Here is a 23,920-nt window from a genome sequence, read left to right as displayed (position 1 = left end):
TGCCTTTAAAATGAACGACTACAGGTATTACATGCAAGTGCTCGGTCGGGAGCGACAATGCGTGCCCTGTAATTGCGACCCAACAGGCTCCACGTCGACCAGTTGCTCAGCTGACGGGAAATGCAACTGCTTGACCAACTTCGGTGGCGCTCAGTGTGACCAGTGCTCTCCTGGCTACTACAAATACCCCGATTGTTTATGTGAGTATAACACAATGAACAAACTTAATGCTCTCAGTGCTGGTTTGAGAGGTTTACAGGACAGAGTTCGCGTCTTAAAATTCCATTATAGGTATTTTTCCATATACTATTTTCATCCGCAATAACTACAATAAATACGTTGAGTTTAATTATTTGAAATTAAAGTAATGATTATTTATGAGTGCAGGAAATTGACATAGACACTATGATGTGACTGCTTATTAAAGTCTTTAAGCTTCAGATCGGAATGCATTTTTGAAGTTGTCGTGGCCTAAATGATAAAACGCTCGGTGCATTCGTGTCGAGCGATGTACCGGTGTTCGAATCCTGCAGGCATGTAGCAATTTTTCTAATGAAATACGTACTCAACAAATGTTCACGAATGACTTCCACGGTTAAGGAATAACATCGTGTAATAAAAACCAAACCCCGAAAATTATAATTTGCGTAAATACTGGTGGTAGGATGTCTAGTGAGTCCGCGCGGGTAGGTACCATCACCCTGCCTATTTCTGCCGTAAAGCAGTAATGCGTTTCGGTTTGAAGGATGGGACAGCCGTTGTAACTATACTGAGACCTTAGCACTTATATCTCAAGGTGGGTGGCGCATTTACGCTTTAGATGTCTCTGGGCTCCAGTAGCCACTTAACAACCAGGTGGGCTGTGAGCTCGTCCACAAATCTAAGCAATAAAAAAAATACATGTGTGCAATTCACACGTGGTAGAAGTGAAACCTTTAAAAATTAAAATACAATTATCCTAAATGTCTAAGTATATGTAAAATTGTGTCATTAGTAAATAATTGTAAATCGTCTTTTATACTATGAGGTAGCGCCCTCTGTGAATTGATATTTTAACTTCACGTATAATTATAAATTAAAATTCACCACAAGAGGTTTCATACGCACGTTAGTATTAAAAAATCTCATAGATGGCGGTGTATTAAAAAAGCACTATGGACTTATTTTTTCGTTTCATCGAGCTTGAAATCACCATTCCAAAGAATTTTCAATTAAAAAAAAAACTGACACTGACTTCTCTATCTCAAATCCTAAAACCTAATAAAATTAACTTGAGCAATACATTCCCGGCGTGCAGCGTGCAACTGCGACGTGTCCGGCTCGATCGGGTCCACGTGCGACGACAACGGACTCTGCCACTGCAAGTCGAACTTCGACGGAGCCAAATGCGACACGTGCCGGGAGCAGTTCTACAACTACCCGGCCTGCGAGGAGTGCAACTGCGACCCGAGAGGGGTCACGGCCAGCTTCGCGGGTAAAGTGTGCTTCGCAAATAAAAACAACCCTAGAAATGTCGTGAGAGAGAGAGAGAGTATTCTGTATTGTACACCAAAAAACAAATAAACAGTGCGATACATTAAATACAAAAAACCATCAGGTGGACAAGAATCATTTGGAAACGAACTACGCGCGGTGTACATATATGTACACATACATATACACATACATACATATATCCGTAAATATACATACAATTCATACACAATGTAATATAATAATAATTATTAAAATCAATCGTGATCAATTTTTAAATGGCAAACTACGTGCTTATCGCTTCTCGGCCTTTTGGCTAAGATCAAAGCGCAGTATCTATACTGGTGGTAGGACCTCTTGTGAGTCCTCATGGATAGGTACCACCACCCTGCCTATTTCTGCCGTGAAGCAATAATGCGTTTCGGTTTGAAGGGTGGGGCAGCCGTTATAACTATACTGAGACCTTAGAACTTATTTCTAGGTGGGTGGTGCATTTACGTTGTAAATGTTTAAGGGCTCCAGTAATCACTTAACACCAGGTGGGCTGTGAGCTCGTTCACCCATCTAAGCAATAAAAAAAAGAAATAATTAATATTTAATACGTAGAACGAAAATACTATATTTTATTATTCTGAAACAAATAGATATCGCGACCTAAATTAAACAAAACAATCTTAAACTAGTACTATTGATATTAGTTCAGTCCGACCACCGGTTAAGGAAATGTTGCCATTAAGTTAAGGTATTAGGTACTATCGGGTATATCGGGTATTATAATAAAATGTTCTTATGTTCTTCTTAGGAATATCGCCAGTAACAATTTTACTAAGTTTCATCACAATCCGAATGAATGATTTAACGCGCATCGGTCAACACACCATTTAAATTGCAATTTCTTTAAATTACTAATTTTAAGTACAAAAATAATTCGTAAATTAATTAAATATTTCGAAAGTAATTATCAACAATTGAATTAATTTTTAAATCTTAATTTCAGTTGAAATATCCGGTCTACAAATGGCGACGAATGTTTCAACTGTTAAACAACTCATAATAATTTCATCAATTAATTTTAGGTTTTATTCTAACGCAAAACACATTCCAAAAATCATAACACTAATTAATAACTAAACACAATCAATTTATTCGACACAATGATTGATTTTATAATCGGAACAATTAATTTGTCAATTATCATGGACTTGCGTCGACATATATATATGTATATATTTTAATATATGGTTCCAACGCCTTAGACATTAATTTTGCCAATGTCACAGTATAAAATAAAAATAACCGGTACTTAGAAAACAGCTTGGTATGTATGATTGTTTTGTAACGGAATTTTTGAATGTCATTTTTAGCGATTTCAACACGTCCGATTAATTTGAAAATTAGCACACGAATAATGCACTGATTATTTTAACCGATTAAAACCGTTTACCGATAATTTGAACCGGCAATAATCGTTTTGTAACTGCGGCCTAATTACCGGTATCAATAGGATATGAAAAAGGTTGAAATTACTTATCAGTTCGGTTCGCTATTTAGGCGTGTTTTTTTTAGTTTTATACTACATATATGTATGTATTATTATTTACTCTAGGTTGTGGCTCCGTCCCTGCCGGGGAACTGTGTCAGTGCAAAGATCGAGTCCAGGGTCGAATCTGCAACGACTGCAAACCTCTGTATTGGAATCTTCAAGAATATAACCCTTTTGGATGTGAACGTAAGATTCAAAATTCAAAGAGATAATTTTCAGATATTCTATTTTTGAAATCTTTTCAATTCATAGTTTTTTATTTATTGTACACTACTTACAATAAATTGTTTAAACATTATAGTAGTAATGATATTTCAATATGGCCGTCTTAGCGGCGTGTACCTAATTTTTTTATTTTTTATAAATTACTTGTCTAAGTGAATATGTATTGGCAATACGTAATGGTAATTATTCAATAAAATAGAACATAACTTAGTATCATACAGGCCATACAGAAAAATAAAGATGTCATTCTATTCTATATTTAAAAAAAAACATGTTTTTTTAATATTAAATTCGATTATTATCTTCTTTAGAGTGTAATTGCAATCTCGCGGGCACATTGAACAGTATCGGCGCTTGCAACACCAAATCCGGCCAATGTGTGTGCAAGCAACACGTCGGGGAACGTCAGTGTGACCAATGCCTGGACGGTTTCTACCGACTACAGACCAACGACGTCTTCGGATGCACTGGCTAGTACAGTTATTCACTATTTGCTTATTAATACTAAAGTTTGTTTGTAGATTTTATATTCTTTCACCAATGAAATATCTTTCAATGTGCGGTATCTTTGCTCTCATATCCGTGCATACAGTTTCTTAAAATTTCTTCAGATTTCGCGAGTCGCACACATAACTAAAGCTATTTTAATAGTTTTCAATTATTTACACTTTTCTTGTTCGATCACGACGCATCACTGAATTTTCTTGATGGAGATTTATTTATGAAGTTTATGAAATCATACTTCGAAACTAGTAACGATAATGTCATGTTCACTAACTGACTATTAAAATATGCGTTTAAGAAATTTTAGATTTTGTCAGCTTGCAATGGAAAGCGTACAAAACTCTACGCTCAGCAATGAAATACCGTTCCAATTGAATTGCAACTAAGCTATGCGTGAAACGTAATTAAGTCAAATTAAATAAGCCAGTCCACCGATAGCTTTGTACAATTTACATTTCTGCTGAGGTTATTACCGTTCCTATTATGGTCCTGAAACCATTTATGTCAATATGTCCTATTAAAACGACAAATATCCCAGGTGCTTGTAGCTTGTTGTAACTGTTACATATTTGTGATTTCAACAATAATTAAATGTAAAACCATGGTTTTCATATGTCGAGCTAAGTTTATTTAAAGCTATTATAACATCATTTTCACCCACCCACACGTCGAACAGAATGCGATTGCGACATCGGCGGCTCAATCGACAACAACTGCGACAAGACGACCGGACAGTGCCACTGTCACTCCAGGGTCGAAGGCAGACGCTGTGACCAGCCCATCCGTGCCCACTACTTCCCCACTCTCCACCAGTTCCAATACGAAGTAGAGGACGGAGTCACCCAATCCGGTCCTGTTCGATACAGGAATTCCGAAGAGGTCTTCCCCGGATATTCCTGGAAAGGATATGTTGTGTTCTCTTTACTTCAGGTCAGAATTTAATTCGATTTAATTAATCACATTTATTTCAAATATCGACTCGTCCTGGCCTATAGGATAAGATGCCTGGTACATTCGTATCGAGGAATGCTACTGTGGTGGTGTTCGAATCCTGCGGCAGGTACCAATGATCCAATGGAACATGCTCGGTCGGTCAATAAGCATCCTGTCTATTCCTGGCATGACGCAGTCACGAATACCAACTGGAATGACATGCAGTTATAGATTCAATTGGAGACTGCGATTACATGACTCTCAAAGTGGCATTCACATTATGATATCGACCACCCAAAGGGCTGTTGGCTCGTTCAGCCGCCTATGCAAAAACAAGTATTTCCCATTCTCATTGTCGACTAACACAAGCTTATCTAGTTGCGATATGACTAAGTAATCGTAAGTTTACATAGAAGTAAATGATGGTCAATGGGTATGAGAGATATAAATTGGTTTTCTTAAAGTATAAATGAGGGTCGTAAGGTTCACCTCCAGCATCGAGTTTCAACAATATTCATTCATTTATTTATTTCGATAGAAAAAAAAGAAAAGATCCCAAACGTGGAACACTCATGCGCACATATATAAGTTACATGACACGAGACGCTCTCGCGTTTCAATTGCCCTATACTAGTGTGTACATACAATTCTTGTTATGTCTTTCAGAACGAAGTCATTAACATTATCCAAATAACAAAGTCTTCGCTGTACCGCATGGTGCTAAAGTACGCTAATCCGCTGCGAGACCCCGTCGTCGCCAACATCGTCATCACTCCGGAGAGCGTCGTGGATATCCAACAGAAGTAAGACATAAAAATATGGATAGCCCTAATCAAGTGTTGCCAATTTTCTTAAACATTAGCTTTTAATTTGTTTAAGAATTGTTACTATAACTATTACCATCATACCTCAGGCTAGAGGAGTAAAGTTTATCCATATTACAACCTCTGCGTTCATTGACAGTACGTTTCCAGAGATATTTTTGCCACATACCATCCTAGCTTATAATAATTATAAATATTTGTTCCAAACATAAATTCCAATCTTTAAAAATAAAGACCAATAACTAAAAAAAATAACGATACTCGGAAAAGGAGCAGTGGCTTCGCTGTGCCTCTGTTATTGTTGATGATCATGAGCCACAATAACCACTTACCAACAAGTGGGCCCTACGCGCGTCTCACAAAAATGTAAAAAAATATGTATGTCATGTCGTCAATTGTATGTCGTCGTGGCCTAAAGGATAAGATGTCCGGTGCATTTGTGTTGAGCGATGCACCGGTGCTCTCGGTGAATCTCAGGCGGGTACCAATTTTTCTAATGAAATACGTACTCAACAAATGTTCACGATTGACTTCCACGGTGAAGGAATTGCATCGTGTAATAAAAATTAAACCCGCAAAATTATAATTTGCGTAATTACTGGTGGTAGGACCTCTTGTGACTCTCTATGGGTAGGTACCACCACCCTGCCTATTTCTGCCGTGAAGCAGTAATGCGTTTGAGCTTGAAGGGTGGGGCAGCCGTTGTAACTATACTTGAGACCTTAGAACTTATACCGGTCACCGTCCTCGTCGAACCCGTCGCTTGCGACGAAGGGCTCGACGAGCGAACTAACCCATAGACACAGCCCACTGAGTTTCTCGCCGGATCTTCTTAGTGGCTGGCGTTTCCGATCCGGTGGTAGATTCTGCGAAGCACTGCTCTTGCTAGGGTCAGTGTTAGCAACTCCGGTTGAGCCCCGTGAGCTCACCTACAAACGTTAGGGCGAAGCTGAAATAGCCTCTTAGCCTCTCAAGGCTATCAGCATAGGTAGGAAAAAAAAAACAACTTATATCTCAAGGTGGAGCATTTACATTGCAGATCTATGGGCTCCAGTAACCACTTAACACCAGGTGGGCTGTGAGCTCGTCCACTCATTCAAGCAATAAAAAATATAAAAAAAAACTACAAAATAATTGCAGAGCTTGCAATAACTTTGTTCGTGTTAATAGTTGAAATTCAGCATTTACATTGTGTAGTTAGTTACATTTTCTAAAGTCGAGAATTGAGATTTTTATTATTTATAACCAAATTTAGAACCGGGCGGATATTAAAGGTTAAACTTTCGTCCAAGGTTCAACGTCTATTTGCGTCCAACGGTCCTACCGCAACTAGTCACCGTGGCCGGCGATAAAGGCGTCACTCCTGCTCCCTTCGTAATGAACCCTGGCAACTGGACGGTCACCATCAAAACGAACAAAGAAATCATGATTGTAAGTTTGTATGTTGTTATGTGCTAGTTGTATTATCGTTGTAAATCAACTAAAGAGACTTAATCATCTAAGGTCCATATTTTCGGTGCAAATCTGGTTATACAACTTGACTTTTAGATGCGGAGCCTCAGTTTCGGAGTGGCATACAAGCCGATTTTTATTTCTTTATTCTTTATTGTACACACAGTTAATATTACAGTAATTGCGATAAGATATAAAAATGGCGAGCTTAACTCAACAATTGAGTTTTCTACCAGCTAACCGTTCTTAACGAAAGAAAGCTTTAAATGAGTGGGTAGAAGAACACAATCTAATCAATTTACAATTTACAATCTAAACAATAATAAAAATAAAAATAAACAATTTGTTACTAATTAAATCTTAGCACGACTTACTACATTACACCATCCAGACAGGAAACGAATTCAGAAATTTAATCTGAAGGTGAAAAGTTTCAAAAATGTATGTCACATCGACAAACAACGGCCAAACAATTTGAGATTAAAAATGTAGCCAGTATAAAGTGACTTGGACTTTTTGTTTTTAATTAAACCTTTTTTTCCCTACAGGATTACTTCGTTCTTATCCCAGAAGCGTATTATGAAGCAACGATTCTAACCAAAATGGTCGATAAGCCTTGTATTGTGGGCGACAAGAAACTATGCAGACAATTTGCGTATCCAAGCCTTAGTGGAAAATCAACGGCTGACGTAACCAGCCTTGTCACCTCTGTGGACTCGTTCATCGATGATCCTGTTGTAAGTATCAGGGAATATACTAGACGCAACGTGCGGAATATTGGTAGCCCAGGCTTTCTGGTCAAAAGTCTGTAAGAAACCCCCGAAGGTACACCGTTGATGAAGTGAAGAGAGGCTTAGTGTTTATGCCAGTGGCGGATTAAAGGTCCAGAGCGCCCTAGGCAATCACTTTATCGGCGCCCCTGTACCGGCCATAAATGGCCATCATAATACTATAAATTTTAACTAGTTGTTTTTGCAATTACGATGACGTTGTATCATCAAACCCTAGACTTTAGTAGACCAGGATCCTTGTACTTACGCTAATGCGTGAATGAAATATGACGTTATAACTGTGAAGAAATCAAGAGGGACGACAGCAGATTTAGAGTATAGATCAGCATTTAGTTCTTAATCGTCCATATGTTATTTTCTTTATTTATTTAAAAATCCGACTCTGGTTTATGCTAAGGATGTTCTGAGATCTTCGACTGAGTTTCTGATTGGTGGATCGACAGTCCGAATGTTGTGTTGAGAAATTGTATCATTTACACAGTATCTTCAAAGCTCTTCCAGTCCAATTTTGGTCTATCCTATTGCCCAACAAAAAATACAAATTTCAGATTTTGACTTTTCTTGTGCCATGTCAATAAATCCATACACTATTCATTCGAAACGTGTCAAATTAATTACATTTAATATTACAGCAATTATCTGAACTAAAAGTTGAACCAAATACGATCCCGATTCTGCGAACTACTCTTCAATACAACATGAGAATAGAAAAACCGGGTCAATATGTCCTCCTGGTTGAATACGTGACCCCGGCGGCCAGGAACCAGGACCTCAACACCGGAAACTCTACTTACTCTTCGGTCGTGAAGACTCCTGTCACTATTAAGTTCCAGTCAGGGCCTGATGATCAACATTTAGTCGAAACAGATGGGATCATCAACTTCAATGATTGTCCGTACACGGCGCCCTGTAGACAAGTGATGGTGGATGACTACTCCAGGATCCAATTTGTTACCGTAACCGATCCAAATAATGTCGTGTTTCTATTGGTAAGTAGAAACTGATGTTAGAATTGAATCATAGTGATTTATATAATTATATTCAGCTGTGTGCTTAGTGCGAGTTCTTTAACGTTCTCGATAGCGTAAAAGTTAACTCGAATTTGTATGGAGTTGGAACATTTTGTTGACGTTGTTCCAACTGCGTACAAATTTGAGTTAACTTTTACGCTATCGAGAACGTTAAAAGACTCGCACTAAGCACACTGAGCTGCGAATACACTACTACAAGTGACTACACTTTTAGTCAATCGTAAGACGCGGAGGGAATTCCATAGAGAAGTGGGTCATTTATAGATGAGTCCTGTAGAAACTAGACTATACAAATACCAACATAGAGACACCGTAATGCATGCATCAGATGCAATATGCCTGGTGGCTTATTCGAAATAGTCCTAGGGTAGCCCGCTGGTACATGTCCCGAGCGCTATGACATGTCCTTCTTCAAACGAGGCTTGTGGAGAGTATTAAGCGGTAGGCAGCGGCTTGGCTCTGCGCCTGGCATTGCTGAAGTCCATGGGCGACGGTAACCACTCACCATCAGGTGGGCCGTATGCTCGTCTGCCTACAAGGGCAATAAAAAAAAAAAAAAAAAAACATAGGGCCCTCAAAGGTTACCTCCTCTTGACTCTGTCCTGCGCGTGCTCCTTGACATCACTCCAGGTCAGGTAGACAGTCTTCATATCGCTCTCTACGGTGCGTTGCTTCTTATTCAAATGTTTTAGAATTTCACGAAATGTAATGCACATCAAAAACCCCTAACTTATCAAACGAATATTGATAATGTTAGCATAAGTTAACAATAATCACAAAGTTATCACGGCCGTTTCGGGAGATCTTTGCCCTTCGAGAACTTTTTCGTTACACCCTGTATACACCTTTTTTTTTTTAATTACAACCGTTCTTTTAACAGGACCAACCAGATACGGAAGCCGCTATCAAATTAGTGGTCGCGATACCGCAGGCCGAGTGGCATCTGGACTATCTAACTCCCCGACCGTACTGCTTGAGGAGAAACGGACGCTGCGATCCCGCCGTCTTCAACGCAGTTGTCGATGCTAAAAAGGTGACTACAATATTTGCAGTACTTATTAAACATACAATATTTTATAAGATTAAATATAAATAAACCGGTGGTAGGACGTCTTGTGAGTCCGCACGGGTAGGTAGCACCACCCCGCCTATTTCAGACTTGAAGCAGTAACCACTTAACACCAGGTGGGCCGTGAGCTCGTCCACTTATCTAAGCAATAAAAAATATAAAAATAAATCAATAAATTAACTGCGTGTCTTTAAAAAATTAAGTCAGCTGCATTGATTTTCTGCATGTAAAAACCAAGATTTGTAATAAATTCATATTATGATTTGTGTTAATTCTAGAGTTTCTTGAATACTGATTAGTCTATTAGAAAATAATAGTTTTGTTGTTTTTTTGACTTCTTCGTGATCTAAACGAGTTTTTACCATCGCGGCAGTTGAAGACTATAAGCGAAATAGATATGTTACAATAAATAATATATATGTTTAAATACATAATAATTAAAAGAACGTTAATCTGAATCTTAATCTAAAAATAAACCTTAGTAAGTTCTTTGATCCGCCTAGCATATTAACATTTCATTGCGTGCTCATCATTTGTTTTTCTTATATGATTATTATTTTCATTTTCTTTTAATACATTATTTATACTATATATTTCTTCTCTATTATAGTGGTGGTATGCATATTATTGAAAATTACATACATTTTATCAGCCTCAAATACTATATATTTCAAGGATTCTGTTTCATTTTTTTGTACATAGGTGGAGTTTGAATCGGGAACCGGCGGCGACCGTGAGACGAGACCTCAAATATTAAATAACTCAACGACCGTTGTATATTTACCAACGCAATCCGAACCTGTCATTTTGGAGGGCAAGGTTTCCGCGCCCGGAGAATATCTGTTCATGGTGCACTATTACCAACCAGATCACCCTGGTAAGTTTCGTAATTAGAAAAAAAGACTTATGTCACCCACAATAAAGTTCTGATTTCCATTTGTTATCATTTTGGAGGGAAAGGCTTCCACGCTCGGAGAATATCTGTTCATGGTGCACTATTACCAACCAAATCAACGTGGTACGTTTCGTAATTAGAAAAAATACTTATGTCACCCGTAATAAAGTTCAAATTTCCATTTGTGATAACAACAAAGTTAAAGCTCACTTTAAAATTTTGTTTCAAACATGGTTTTTGTGTCGCTAACAATTCTTTCACCGTATAGAAAGCACCATGGAAGTGACGGTGAACACGGACGGTCAAAAGCAAGAGACAAGCCTGCCGATACAGCACTGCCCCTCCAACTCAGGATGCAGGGCTCTTCTCAGGAAACCAGATACCAGCACCAGTTTTCTTGTAAACGAAAACTTCACATTGGTATTCAAGGTTCGTTTCATCAGTCATTCGCGTTTTACTGAGTTAGCACAACCACGCTAAGTTAGCATATTGCTTCGAAACTCAAAGCTCAACGTTCTAACAATTAAATATTGGTAAGTTCTAAAATAACTTGAAATAATAACTGGGAACTAATCACGAAAAGACATCTGGCCCCTGATTAGGATAACCAGAAACTGACATACAGACTTATATAACTTGGAATATAAACATATATAGATAATGAACACCCAGACAAAGAGCAAACAAGCCTGATTTTTGCCCGATGTGGGAATCGAACCCACGACCCTCGACATAACAGTCAGGGACGCTAAATACTGGACCACCGAGTCAGTTCAGAACACATTTATATTATTTGATATACAATATTTTCTAGGGGTCCAGAGCTAAATATCCTTACAATTTCGTCCCGTCAGTCTGTATGACACGACCATACTCTGAGACTAACAGGACACTGGGTGAATTTTAAATAAAACATTAACGGAACCTTTATAGTAAATTAAAACAACATAGGAATAAGAAAAGAAAAAAAAAGATTATTGGTTAAATAAAGCAATTGAACAAAGCTACTGCTTTGATAGTGAGGATTATTTATTTATTTCAAATCTTTCGTCAAAAGTGTCAGGGTGTCGCAAACCTTTCAAGGATTCAATAGAATGATCCGAAAATGTAACTACATATTATGTATTATCCGAAGAAAATTCTGGACGGCACTAGAAAAATCAGAGTGAAACTTAAATACAGTAATCAAACTATAATTAATTACTAGCGGACCTGACAGACGTTGTCCTGCAAAAATTCATTCAAGTCGATCCAGCCGTCTATTTGTAGTATAGATAAATAACCTAGATACCGACTGCAGCGCCATCTGCCGGGCTGATTTGTAATTCTAAACCATCCGGGGCGCCACCCAAACGCATACAAAAAAACTAGCCGTTTAGGAGTAAGTGATTGACACACGCACAGAAGAAATATATATATAAAGATAATAAAATACGTACGAATTTTACAAACGAAATGCCTTTCCACCAGGGTAACACCAGTAAAGGGGTCTGGTTGGACTATGTCCTGGTAATAGAGGCTTCCGACTTCACCGACGCAGTCCTCACCGAAGCAAACATCTTGGACTACACCAGGGAGTTTATAGAAAAATGTGCAAGCTACAATTATTACATCAGCCCCAATGAAACTGGTAAGTTTTACGGATAGCTTTATACGTATAAATGTGTGCATTTATTTATTTATTTATAATTTATTTTTATTTATTTATTTATAAAGAAATAAATAAATATAATTTATTATATATATTTATAATTATTATGTTTACATAATAATTGTAAATAGACATGCTTTAACAACCGACTACAAATAGAAAAAAAAAAAGAAATTCCAAAACAAAATAATATACCCTAAAAACAGATATCATCGAAATCGGTTAGCGTGATATTGAGTTATTCATTTATTTGTCGCGCACGTACTCAATGCAAATTGAAGACTTATATGGTTTTCTCATGGATACCATTATTAGAACTGGACTAAATTGAAATGGGACCACACGAAAAGCGTCAGCTTTCTAATAAATAAAAAAGGCTGAATCCTATACATTTATGTGTTTGTGTCTCTATGAACTTATTTTTTCGTTTCATCGAGTTTGAAACCACAACGATTCTAAAGAAGTTTCACTTCAAAATGTAACAAAACAAAATGAGTGATTCTCTTGTCAGGTCTGTGTCGTGAAGCGATGTTCTCGATAACGTCGGAATACAACAGCGGCGCCAGACCTTGCCTCTGCGACTTCATGGGCTCGACCGAGCTGGAGTGCAACACGTTCGGCGGACAATGTCCCTGCAAGCCAAACGTCATCGGCAGGACGTGCAGCGCCTGTCGGACCGGGTACTACGGGTTCCCGAACTGCCGCCCGTGCCACTGCCCCTCCACGGCCATATGTGACGACAACGGTAACATCGGATTATCATTTTTCTGTGTCTAGAAATAAATTTTATTTTACCTTACAGAATTACAAGACTCATTTACAGAATTAACTATACTGAGACCTTGAATTTGTATCTCAAGGTGAGTAGCGCATTTACGTTGTGGATGTCTATGGGCTCCAGTAACCACTTAAGACCAGGTGGGCATTGTACAACGCACAATAATACACAAGAAAGACCGCGACCACTCCGCTTTTTTTTCCTACCTAAGCTGGTGGTTTTAAGAAACCATTTCAGTGTAGCCTTAACGAGTAGGTGAGCTCACGGGGCTCAAACCTGAGTTCGTTACTAACACTAACCCTAGCAGGAGCAGTGCTTCGCAAAATCTACCACCGGATCGGACACAACCTACTAAGAAAATCCGGCGAGAAACTCAGTGGGCTGTCTGTGGGTTAATTTACTCGCCGAGCCCTTCGACGAGATCGATGACCGGTTCACTCCGCCAAGAGCTCAAATGACTAAGAACTCTATTTGAGTTTACCCAATTCACGAATCGACACTTATTTTGTTTAAAGGCATGTGCATCTGCCCTAAGAACGTGGAGGGCGAGAACTGCGATCGCTGCAAACCGTACACGTTCAATTTCGACGTGCAGCGCGGCTGCGACGACTGCAACTGCAACCCGCTCGGCGTCGTCGGTAACCAGCTACAGTGCGAAGCCGACAGCGGGAAATGCGCGTCAGTACTAGTACCTCCATCCGAAATACAATAACGGGAAATTAATTCATCACTAAATAGTATAAAACAAAGTCGCTTTCTCTGTCCCTATATCCCTACGTATGCTTAAATCTTTAAAACTACGCAACGGATTTTGATGCGGTTTTTTTTAATAGATAAAGTGATTAAAGAGGAAGGTTTAAATGTATAATAACATCCATTAAACAGTAGAGAAATACTGTTGTCAATAATAAATTACAGTTCCCTAAGCGAAGCGAGGGCGGGTCGCTAGTTCATAATAAATTCGGAATTGCTTGAGATGACACCATCATCTCGTTTTTACCATCGCACCACCCGCCACCGAAGTAGAGTTCATCCATACTACCTGGAGCCACTGCGGTCATCCACAGTGCGTTTCCAGAGATCTTTTTTGCCACGTACCATCCGGCTATGGAATGAGCTCCCCTCCACGGTGTTTCCCGAGCGCTATGACATGTCCTTCTTCAAACGAGGCTTGTGGAGAGTATTAAGCGGTAGGCAGCGGCTTGGCTCTACTCCTGGCATTGCTGACGTCCATGGGTGAGGATAACCACTCAACATCAGGTGGACCGTATGCTCGTCTGCTTACTAGGGCAACTAAAAAAAATTAACTACAAAAATAAAAAATCCTTTTTTTGAAATCATTATATACAGACAACATAAACAACATATTTGTATAATATAGTAGTATGTATAACTCGTTTACATTGTATATAAAACTTCTCAGGTGTCGCGAGAACGTCCGGGGACGCGTGTGTGACCATTGCGTGCCTGGACACTACGCGTTCCCTGACTGCTACCAGTGCACCTGCAATCGACACGGTACAACGTATGACGTGTGCGATCAGAACACAGCGCAGTGCTACTGCAAGACCAACGTCCGAGGACAGGTCCGATGTTACGATACATTTAAACTCCTGAAATTATTTCGATATTATACACTGGTGGTAGGACGTCTTGTGAGCCCGCACGGGTAGGTACCACCACGCTGTAAATTTCTGCCGTGAAGCAGTAATGCGTTTCGGTTTGAAGGGTGGGGCAGCCGTTGTAACTATACTGAGACCTTAGAACTTATATCTCAAGGTGGGTATCGGCATTTGTAGATGTCTATGTGCTCCGATAACCGCTTAACACTAGATGAGCCGTGAGCTCGTACACAACCTAAATGCCGACACTTATCTTGAGATATTATGTGTTCTAAGGTCTCAGTATAGCTACAACGGCTGCCTCTCTCTTCAGACCGAAAAGCATTACTGCTTCACGGTAGAAATAGGCAGGACAGTTGTACCTACCCGTGCGGACTCACAAGACGTCCTACCACCAGTATATCGTTGAAAACATTGAATACATGGCAATATCTTCCCTAAAATAACTAAATATACCTCGCAGGCTTGTGACACTTGCAAGGAGGAATATTTCAATCTTCAAGACGACAACCCGGACGGATGCACGAAATGTTTCTGCTTTGGGAAAACCACACGATGTTCTAGCTCGTACTACACTTGGGCCGCTGTGAGTATGCTTTCGTATATACGGATTAAGTTTTACTACTGATTTTAAGGTTTATTTATCATTTGAAAACGTTTTTAATGGACTCACAAAAACTAATTTAATTTACAGTATTTATAATAATTTTTTAATCCTTGCTTGTCAAAATCTTCTTTTAATGAGATTCTTTTTTAATACGCTTTTATTAGCTTCAGACGTATGTATGTTAGTATATAACGGAATCTTTGAACATGATTTTGACCCCCTTCAAAACGTCAGATTAACTCGAAATTTAGTATACTTATTAAGAACCCATGACAATTAAATATTTAAGAAAAAAATTGAAAAATCGAAATTCAACTAAAAATGAAAAATAAATAATAGTTTAAAAAACTAACCAAGTACGCTTTTATAGAAAATCCAACTAAAAAATAGAAAATAAATTTTAATAAATTTGAATTACAAATAGTGTAAGAAAAAATGATTTTATTGTAAAAAAAACGTGAGGTGCATGGTATCAGTAGTTATAAATATTTTATTATTATTATTAACACTTTATTTCAGTTTTTTTTTTTAAAACCATAACATTTTATTAGTAATAATTACTTATAATCTATGTTAGTAACTTAAAAAAAAAAATCTAACACATAACTATCATTATATACATTTTATACCTTTTTTTTTTTTTTTCTCCTTCCAAGTGCCTACTGCAAAGGCTATTGATCAGCAGTCCCTCGATCTTGCTCGATACGATTCTCAAAAGACTGTTGCCACTGTCACCAACTCGACGCAATAACGATGCACTTCTCTTCCGCATTATTGCAAAGAAGTCATCGGTGCGAGATGTCGCAAACATTGTGGATGCACTACAAAAGCGCGGCAGTGACAACATCATCCTAAACGCATTATTATATTGGACACGTAGGGCATTGTAAGCTCTCCGCGTGTATGTGGTCCACAGACTACTGGCGTAAAAATTCTGGCAATAAGCTTTAAAAATTGTAAGTTTGACATAGCTATCGCAACCAGTAAATCTGCGGGCCAGCATATTGCATCTTACTATCAACGCCCTACGCTCCCTATCTATATCACAATCATCCGTACCATCCTCTATTACCCAGTGACCGAGGTACTTGAAGCGTTTGACTTGTGTAAGCGTTGCGCCCGCTAGCCAGATTGGAGGTACGTTCTCGTAAGTTTTGTTCTGCGCTTTGAACACTAGCAGTTCACTCTTCTTGGCATTGTACCTCAGCCCGTGGGACTCAGCATAGTTCTCACAAATTTTTAAAAGTTTCCTGAGTGCACTCATAGATGGACTCAGCAATACCATATCGTCTGCATAACTAATATTGTTAAAAGAAACTCCATCGATCATGCAGCCGACACCCGCACTACTGAGCTCATCGATGAGCTTATTCATATATATACTAAATAGCAAAGGTGAGGTTAGACCCCCCTGCCTCACACCACATTCTAAACGGTACGCATCAGAGTGCGCACCGGCCCATCTCACACTATTATTTTGATTGCCATACCAATACTGAAAAATTTTAATTAATTCAGGCGGCAGCTTTACTTCCCTAGCTAACTTATTCCATAGTAAATCATATCGAACAAGATCAAAAGCCCTGGACAGATCTAGGAAACATGCGTATACAGGTGTATTCCTCCCAGTATAATACTGCACAGTACTCTTAAGTGTCATTATCGCAGTATCAGTCGATAACCCATTCCTAAAACCAAACTGCCTATCATTAAGATGCACTTGTTTATTTAGGCAACTATTTAGTAAGCTATCCAAAATTTTAGCTGCAATTGTGGCCAAAGAAATCGGCCTGTAGTTATTGATGTTTGACAGATCACCTGTTTTGTTCTTAGGAATGGGCGTGACTATAGTCTTCATCATTTCCGCCGGGAGATAAGAGATAATAATTTTATGATATGAGTAGAAGAGTTATTTCGATAATATCCTGAAAGCACCCCGCGCTTTTTTACAAAAAAATCATTTTTTCTTACACTATTTTCAATTCACATTTATTGAAATTTAATAATAATGTACAAGTGTAAATATTGTGCTGCTTGCCCGTAATTGTATTACCTATCGTGCTTTATTTTATTTTCTTTGTTGTTTCGTTGTAGGCTGCGAACAGGTTGTTATTACTTGTGTGTGCTTATGTATGTTTTGTATTCGGGTTCACCATTTACTTTACTTTTTTTTTTTTGTTTTCGTTTTTTTTTTTATAATAGTTTATACCGCTTTCTAAGTCTACACGCGTACCTAGCCTTCATTCCCGCAATGAACCAAAAGGAAACGGAGGCTACAGAAAATCAGCGTTATTCGTTTTATCGACTTTGAACAGCATTAGCTGAGCTACCTCCTTCTGCCTTTTTCTTTTTTTCTTTTCTTTTTATTTTTTATTTTATTTAGTGTGAAAGACAATAAATGATTTTATTATTATTATTATTACGTAGAAAGTTTTTATTCTCGAATTTTTATGAATTTCGGTAAATACTAAAAACCACGGGCCTAAGCCAAGTGGAGTTGAGTTATTATTATTAATGTAAACTTGATGAGTATAAATCAGCGGCTGTAAAAATATTATCAGCGTCGTCTGCTTATACGCCCACTGTGTGGTAGAATCTTCAACAAGAACATAGATTTTTTAAGTCACACGAGAACTCACCGCCGACAAAATCCAATAAGCAATGGAACAAGAAAAATATACAGGTTAATTATCAAATATGCACATTTTTTTTCCATTTGAATACTGTTAATATCCTATGGTGGATGGAATAGATTCCGAAAATTTTAAGACTCAAGCTGGTGTTCGACAGGGATGTATTCTCTCCCCTCTTTTGTTTAATATCTACACCGAATACATAATGCGGATGGTTTTAGAAAACTGGGACAAAGGTGTTTCAATTGGAGGTCGACTGATATCAAACCTTAGATATGCAGACGATACTACTCTTTTTGCAACGTCACAAGCCGACGTAGAACGGTTTCTTTCGCTTCTGGAAATAACTAGTTCCGACTTTGGCCTTGCTATAAACCGCGATAAAACTAAAGTGATGGTGGTGGATCGTAAGAATAACAATCGATCTGATTTACACGAAATAGCAAATTGCGAAGTTGTCCAGAGTTACATCTACCTGGGATCCACAATCACAAATACTGGAAGTTGCGAAGAAGAAATTAAAAGACGTTGTGCCGTGACACGATCAGCCGTGGAAAAGCTCACAAAAATATGGAAAGATCGCCGTATAACTAAAAACACCAAAGTTCGCTTAATGAGGTGCTTAATATTTCCTATTTTCCTATATGGAGCAGAAACATGGACGATCCATCAAAAATGTCGTAAAAAGATTGACGCCCTTGAGATGTGGTGCTGGAGACGCTTGCTGAGGGTAAAATGGACTGCTCACCGCACTAATGTATCCATCCTCAAAGAGCTCCAAATCAAACAAAGGCTTTCGTCGATTGTGCAATTGCGAATCCTTAATATGTTTGGACATATCATTCGTAATGAAAGGTCATTGAAACGTTTAGTGGTTCAAGGAAGAGTAGACGGTCAACGCTCTCGCGGCCGATCACCCACAAGGTGGACAGACTTGGTTAAGTTTTCTACGAAGTGTTCCCTTACTGAGTGTACACGTACCGCCACAAATAGAGATAGATGGAGAAGCCTCTCAAAAGCCGCAACCAAATATTAAGACTTACGTAACCACGACCACTCCGCCAGGAGTGAACGACTGAGAAGAAGAATATCCTATTATTATATCTATTATATTTATATTCGTGTTAAGGGTAAACTATCCAACAGTTAAATAAACTGTACTTATACTAAATATCGGCATGTCTTGTCGGCAGCGGCTTGACTTTGGCCCTAGACGGGTGACGGTAACTGCTCATCATCAGATGGACCGTATGGTTGTCTGCCAACAAGAACAATAAAAAAATTACATTCATAAAATTATATAAAAAAATATTTCATAATGAATATCTAATCTTTCTGAATTTAAAATTCATAGTACCAATAACTGAGAAGTGAAAATAATAGTACGATTTATCCGTCGTTCACAGATTGATGAAATGGTAGATTGGTATCCAGTGGATGTATTAATTAACAATACTATAGAGTTGTACCCACACCCGGATCTGCCTGAGCTCACCAATGTAACGGTGCTTACTGTCGGCCTCAACGATGGCGTGACAAATGGAAAAGTTGCATACTTTGGAGCCCCAGAATATTATTTAGGTGAGTATTATTAAACGTCACCACTCCATTGCCAGGTTTGTTCATGAAAATCTTCTAAACGAAGTACACGGCACAGCGTGTGCTCTACGTGTATAGAAGTTATCGTTATCATTATTAATAATCCGGTCACCGTCCTCGTCGAACCCGTCGCCTGCGACGAAGGACTCGATGAGCGAATTAACCCACAGACACAGCCCACTGAGTTTCTCGCCGGATCTTCTCAGTGGGTCGCGTTTCCGATCCGGTGGTAGATTCTGCGAAGCACTACTCTTGCTAGGGTCAGTGTTAGCAACTCTCCAGTTTGAGCCCCGTGAGCTCACCTACACACGCTAGGGTAAGCTGAAATAGCCTCTCAAGGCTCAGCATAGGTAGGAAATAAAAAATAAAAAAATATTTCGCATTAACACTACTTGTATAGCACAATCAAAGAGTCGTTTTAAGGAACATGCATTTTGCACGCGATGATTACATTTTGAAGATTATAACGACGAAAGAAAGATCTTCCACCGAGCGGGTGATATTGCTCGGTAGACCGACAGTCCGAATGTTGTTGTTCGAAACTTGTAAGATTATCTTGAAAATGTCGTCAAATATCTTGCGTTCTGTAATGGCTACCGCTACTTCTATTCTGTTTTTCTAACGTTCTATTGTTGTTCTTCAGGTAAACGTCTGACCTCATACGGAGGCTACCTCACGTATATGGTACATTACACAACTAGAGGCGACGGTGACGCTGTGGCCGCTCCTGACGTCATCATCGCTGGACCAAACGGGTTAGTTTACTAACTTATTGTCGATCCCAGTGTACTTGATTACCGGCCAATTGTCATCCGTCCGTAGACACCAAAATTCAAATTTGATTACATAATTTTTCGAAAGCTCGACCTGCCTAATTAATCATTCCGCAATCAATTATCTCAGGTATTTAGTCCACAACAGCGTTGAACAGCCTCCCGTGGGGATGCCCTGGACGCATTCCGTGAAGCTATCCGAAGAGGAATTCAGTACCTTGGACGGCGCACCTGTCACCAGGGACCAGTTCATGCACGCCTTAGTAAACATCTCGGGCTTGTACATACGAGCTTCGTATTGGGAATACTCGATTGAAACAAGGTAAATGACGATGACGTCATCTACTTTCGGTAACAATTTAAAAAAAAAACAGTTTTGAAGTTATACTTCTTTAAGCGCGTTATGAAAAATTGATGAGAGTGAAATATTACGATGCGTGCGCACCGTGACACAAAATGAACAGAATGAAGTTGCTCACTAAATCGCTCATTACAATACGACCGACGTAACTTGGCGAGTCTGAATATAGCCGCAGGTGAACTTTCCGAACCGTACCGAGAATTACCGAATTTATACGATGTCAAGAAAAGGGATGTCCAATATGCGAGGATGTTGTTTAATCGATTTTTTTTCAAATTGATTAATATTTAAATAAATAAAAAAAAGAAATAAATTTAATAAAAATAAAGTATAACTTCTTACGCGCGTACATAAGTACACGCACCCTTTTTTTAATAGTCTTCTAATCTACAGCCTATCAAACGTGGTGCTAGAGATCGGCGTAGACTATTATATGGGCGATGAGCTGGTGGTCCGCCGCGCGACATCCGTCGAAGAGTGCCAGTGTCCGAGGGCCTACCGCGGTCTGTCCTGCGAACAATGTGCGGAAGGACACTACCGCCTGCCCTCCGGCTTCTGTGTCCCCTGCCAGTGCAACGGACACTCTGAGCAGTGCGATGTCAATACCGGGATATGTCTGGTACGTTGGTAATGTGCTATCGAGCGCTTTTTTGTTTGTTTTGACGGTCATCAATATGGCTCACACTAAACTTTGAAGTCCGGAGACGTCACAGATCATTTAGAGATCACAGATCATCATAACAAACGAATTGTACAAATACATTTTTACTTATTTTTCCGTGCGTCACGATACATACCGACTAGATTCATCATAGTCTGCAGAACATTGATGTGATGTTGTTTTAAAATTACTTTTAATTGCTATTAAAATTAAAATTACCCAAACTAAATAAGGCACATTTTAATTAATTTCTTTAAATGTATTTACAGTGTTCATTTGGTCAACAAATAATTGACAAGATGTTGAATCTTCTTTGTAAAGCATTTCGGAGAATTTTCCGTAGTCATGGTAATAAGGTCTGGTTTATTGTTCGTCATGAGCTCAGGTATAAGACCTGTAGGACCATGCCATACCCTACCATATAAGACTATAGTTTCAGAGATTAATATATTTTTTAATTTAATTTAAGGTAAGTGGGTACTGGAGCCCGTGGATATCTCCAACGTAAATGCCGCCACCCACCTGAAGATATGAGTTCTAAGGTCTCAGTATAGTTACAACGGCTACCCCACCCTTCAAACCGAAACGTTTTACTGCTTTAAGGTAGAAATAGGCAGGGTGGTGGTACCTATCCGTGCGGACTCATAAGAGGACCTGCCACCAATGAATATATCAAAGCCCCTTGACTTTACAACGTGAAGGTCGATTCGATTAGATTGTTAGCGCAATTTTTTCGGACTTAAACATTTCCGGTTATAACATCTCCCGTAGAACTGCGCGGACAACACTATCGGTGATCACTGTGAGTTCTGCATATCCGGTTACCATGGCGACGCGACAGTGGGAACTCCGCGGGACTGTCTCATCTGTGCATGCCCGATGCCTTACCCTTCCAATAAGTATGATTTCGTCACAATAATTATTTTCATAGTTTAAAATCCGCAATATTAAAATTGTGATTGTGATTAGACTCTGCGACATGGAAGCCGCCACCGACCTTGGTACACGAATTCTATATATCTTAGAGTATCTTAACTATGAATCATAGCCATAGAAGATCATAACCTATGACCTATGATCTTCTCAATGTTCAAACCCATTTATATGCTACTATCTCTTATGCATATCTTTACAAATCACCAAGACCAGACTCATGTCTTGTAAAATGCAGGTCTTAGAGATTTATTTAAGTTGTTAAATTTACCAAGTTGAATAGATATGTAAGGGAAAAGCGTCTGTCAATTGTTAAGTTTAAAAACTGGTCGTTTTAGTAATATCATGTCTCGTGCATCTGCAATGTATAGTGAAGGTAGATGAATCTACTATTTATTTATTTTTATATTTACTTTTAATTAACTGCTTAATTGTATTATTACGATCGCGATTAGTATTATTTTATTGGGAAGAGCATTTGTTCTGAGATCAATTCCTATTGTCAATCAGAGACAGAAGACATTAGTATTATCTAGCATAACTTATAACTGGAAACATATCACGCACTTAGTTTTAATCAATCAAAACTAAAACAAAAAAAAAACGGTACCATCCGTCCCAAAATTAGGATTCTCTGTGTTGTGGATACCAGATACTATTTATATACGTCTCAGTGTTTACCTACATAGATAATAAACACCCAGAAAAAGAGCAAACAAATCTATTCATCACACGAACGTTTGCCCGACGTGGGAACCGAACCCACGACTCTCGGTTCAACAGTCAGAACCGCTAACTACTGCACAACCGAGTCGATCAGTCAGTAGCTAGTTTTACATTTTGTTTAAACAGTTTCGCCCTGAGCTGTGACCTGAGCGAGAACGGATCTCTGATCTCGTGTAACTGTCAGCCTGGCTACGGGGGCGCTCGCTGCGAGTATTGCGCAGCCGGATACTACGGCATCCCCGAAGACACTGGTGAGATACACTTTAATAATTAAAGTTATTTAAAGTTTTTTAATCACACGCGATGTCATTGAAATTGCACCCGAGTCAAGTGCTATTTGAAGTATGGGAACTTGAAAACAAATGAAAATGAATTTTTCATTTTGAAAACAAATGACAATGAATTAAGTCGTCGTGGCCTAAAGGACAAGACGTCCGGTGCATTCGTATCTAGCGATGCACCGGTGTTCGAATCCCGTAGGCGGGTACCAATTTTTCTAATGAAATATGTACATAACAAATGTTCACGATTGACTTCCACGGTGAAGGAATAACATCGTGTAATAAAAATCAAACCCGAAAATTTTTAATTTGCTTAATTACTGGTGGTAGGACTTCTTGGAATCCGCACGGGTAGGTGCCACCACCCTGCCTATTTCTGCCGTAAAGCACTAATGCGTTTCGGTTTGAAGGGTAGGGCAGCCGTTGTAACTATACTGAGACTTTTGAAATCATATCTCAAGTTGGGCTTTAGGCGGCATTTACGTTGTAGATGTCTATGGGCTCCAGTGACCACTGAACACCAGTTGGGCTGGTGAGCTCCTCCACCCGTCTAAG

General features: G+C 38.9%; 1 protein-coding gene across 1 annotated transcript in view; it reads left to right on the top strand.

Annotated features, from left to right (window-relative positions):
* LanA (laminin subunit alpha) overlaps positions 1-23,920 on the top strand; it is a 68,195-nt gene that overhangs the window by 21,653 nt on the left and 22,622 nt on the right. The window contains exons 12-34 of the mRNA XM_089727102.1: positions 25-200; positions 1,298-1,474; positions 3,080-3,202; positions 3,553-3,711; positions 4,422-4,675; positions 5,345-5,481; positions 6,795-6,933; positions 7,503-7,691; positions 8,378-8,734; positions 9,657-9,809; positions 10,548-10,722; positions 11,009-11,169; positions 12,211-12,370; positions 12,903-13,136; positions 13,685-13,847; positions 14,593-14,755; positions 15,255-15,377; positions 19,438-19,612; positions 20,274-20,385; positions 20,534-20,725; positions 21,158-21,383; positions 22,197-22,324; positions 23,211-23,335. Coding sequence (XP_089583228.1) covers positions 25-200; positions 1,298-1,474; positions 3,080-3,202; positions 3,553-3,711; positions 4,422-4,675; positions 5,345-5,481; positions 6,795-6,933; positions 7,503-7,691; positions 8,378-8,734; positions 9,657-9,809; positions 10,548-10,722; positions 11,009-11,169; positions 12,211-12,370; positions 12,903-13,136; positions 13,685-13,847; positions 14,593-14,755; positions 15,255-15,377; positions 19,438-19,612; positions 20,274-20,385; positions 20,534-20,725; positions 21,158-21,383; positions 22,197-22,324; positions 23,211-23,335 — 4,001 coding nt within the window. The remainder of the gene's footprint in view (positions 1-24; positions 201-1,297; positions 1,475-3,079; positions 3,203-3,552; positions 3,712-4,421; positions 4,676-5,344; positions 5,482-6,794; positions 6,934-7,502; positions 7,692-8,377; positions 8,735-9,656; positions 9,810-10,547; positions 10,723-11,008; positions 11,170-12,210; positions 12,371-12,902; positions 13,137-13,684; positions 13,848-14,592; positions 14,756-15,254; positions 15,378-19,437; positions 19,613-20,273; positions 20,386-20,533; positions 20,726-21,157; positions 21,384-22,196; positions 22,325-23,210; positions 23,336-23,920) is intronic.

This window comes from Bombyx mandarina, chromosome 01, assembly GCF_030267445.1.
Source record: "Bombyx mandarina strain Sakado chromosome 01, ASM3026744v2".
NCBI lineage: Eukaryota > Metazoa > Arthropoda > Insecta > Lepidoptera > Bombycidae > Bombyx > Bombyx mandarina.
The sequence above is the reverse complement of the archived record's forward strand: the minus strand, read 5'-3'. Positions and strand labels throughout refer to the sequence as shown.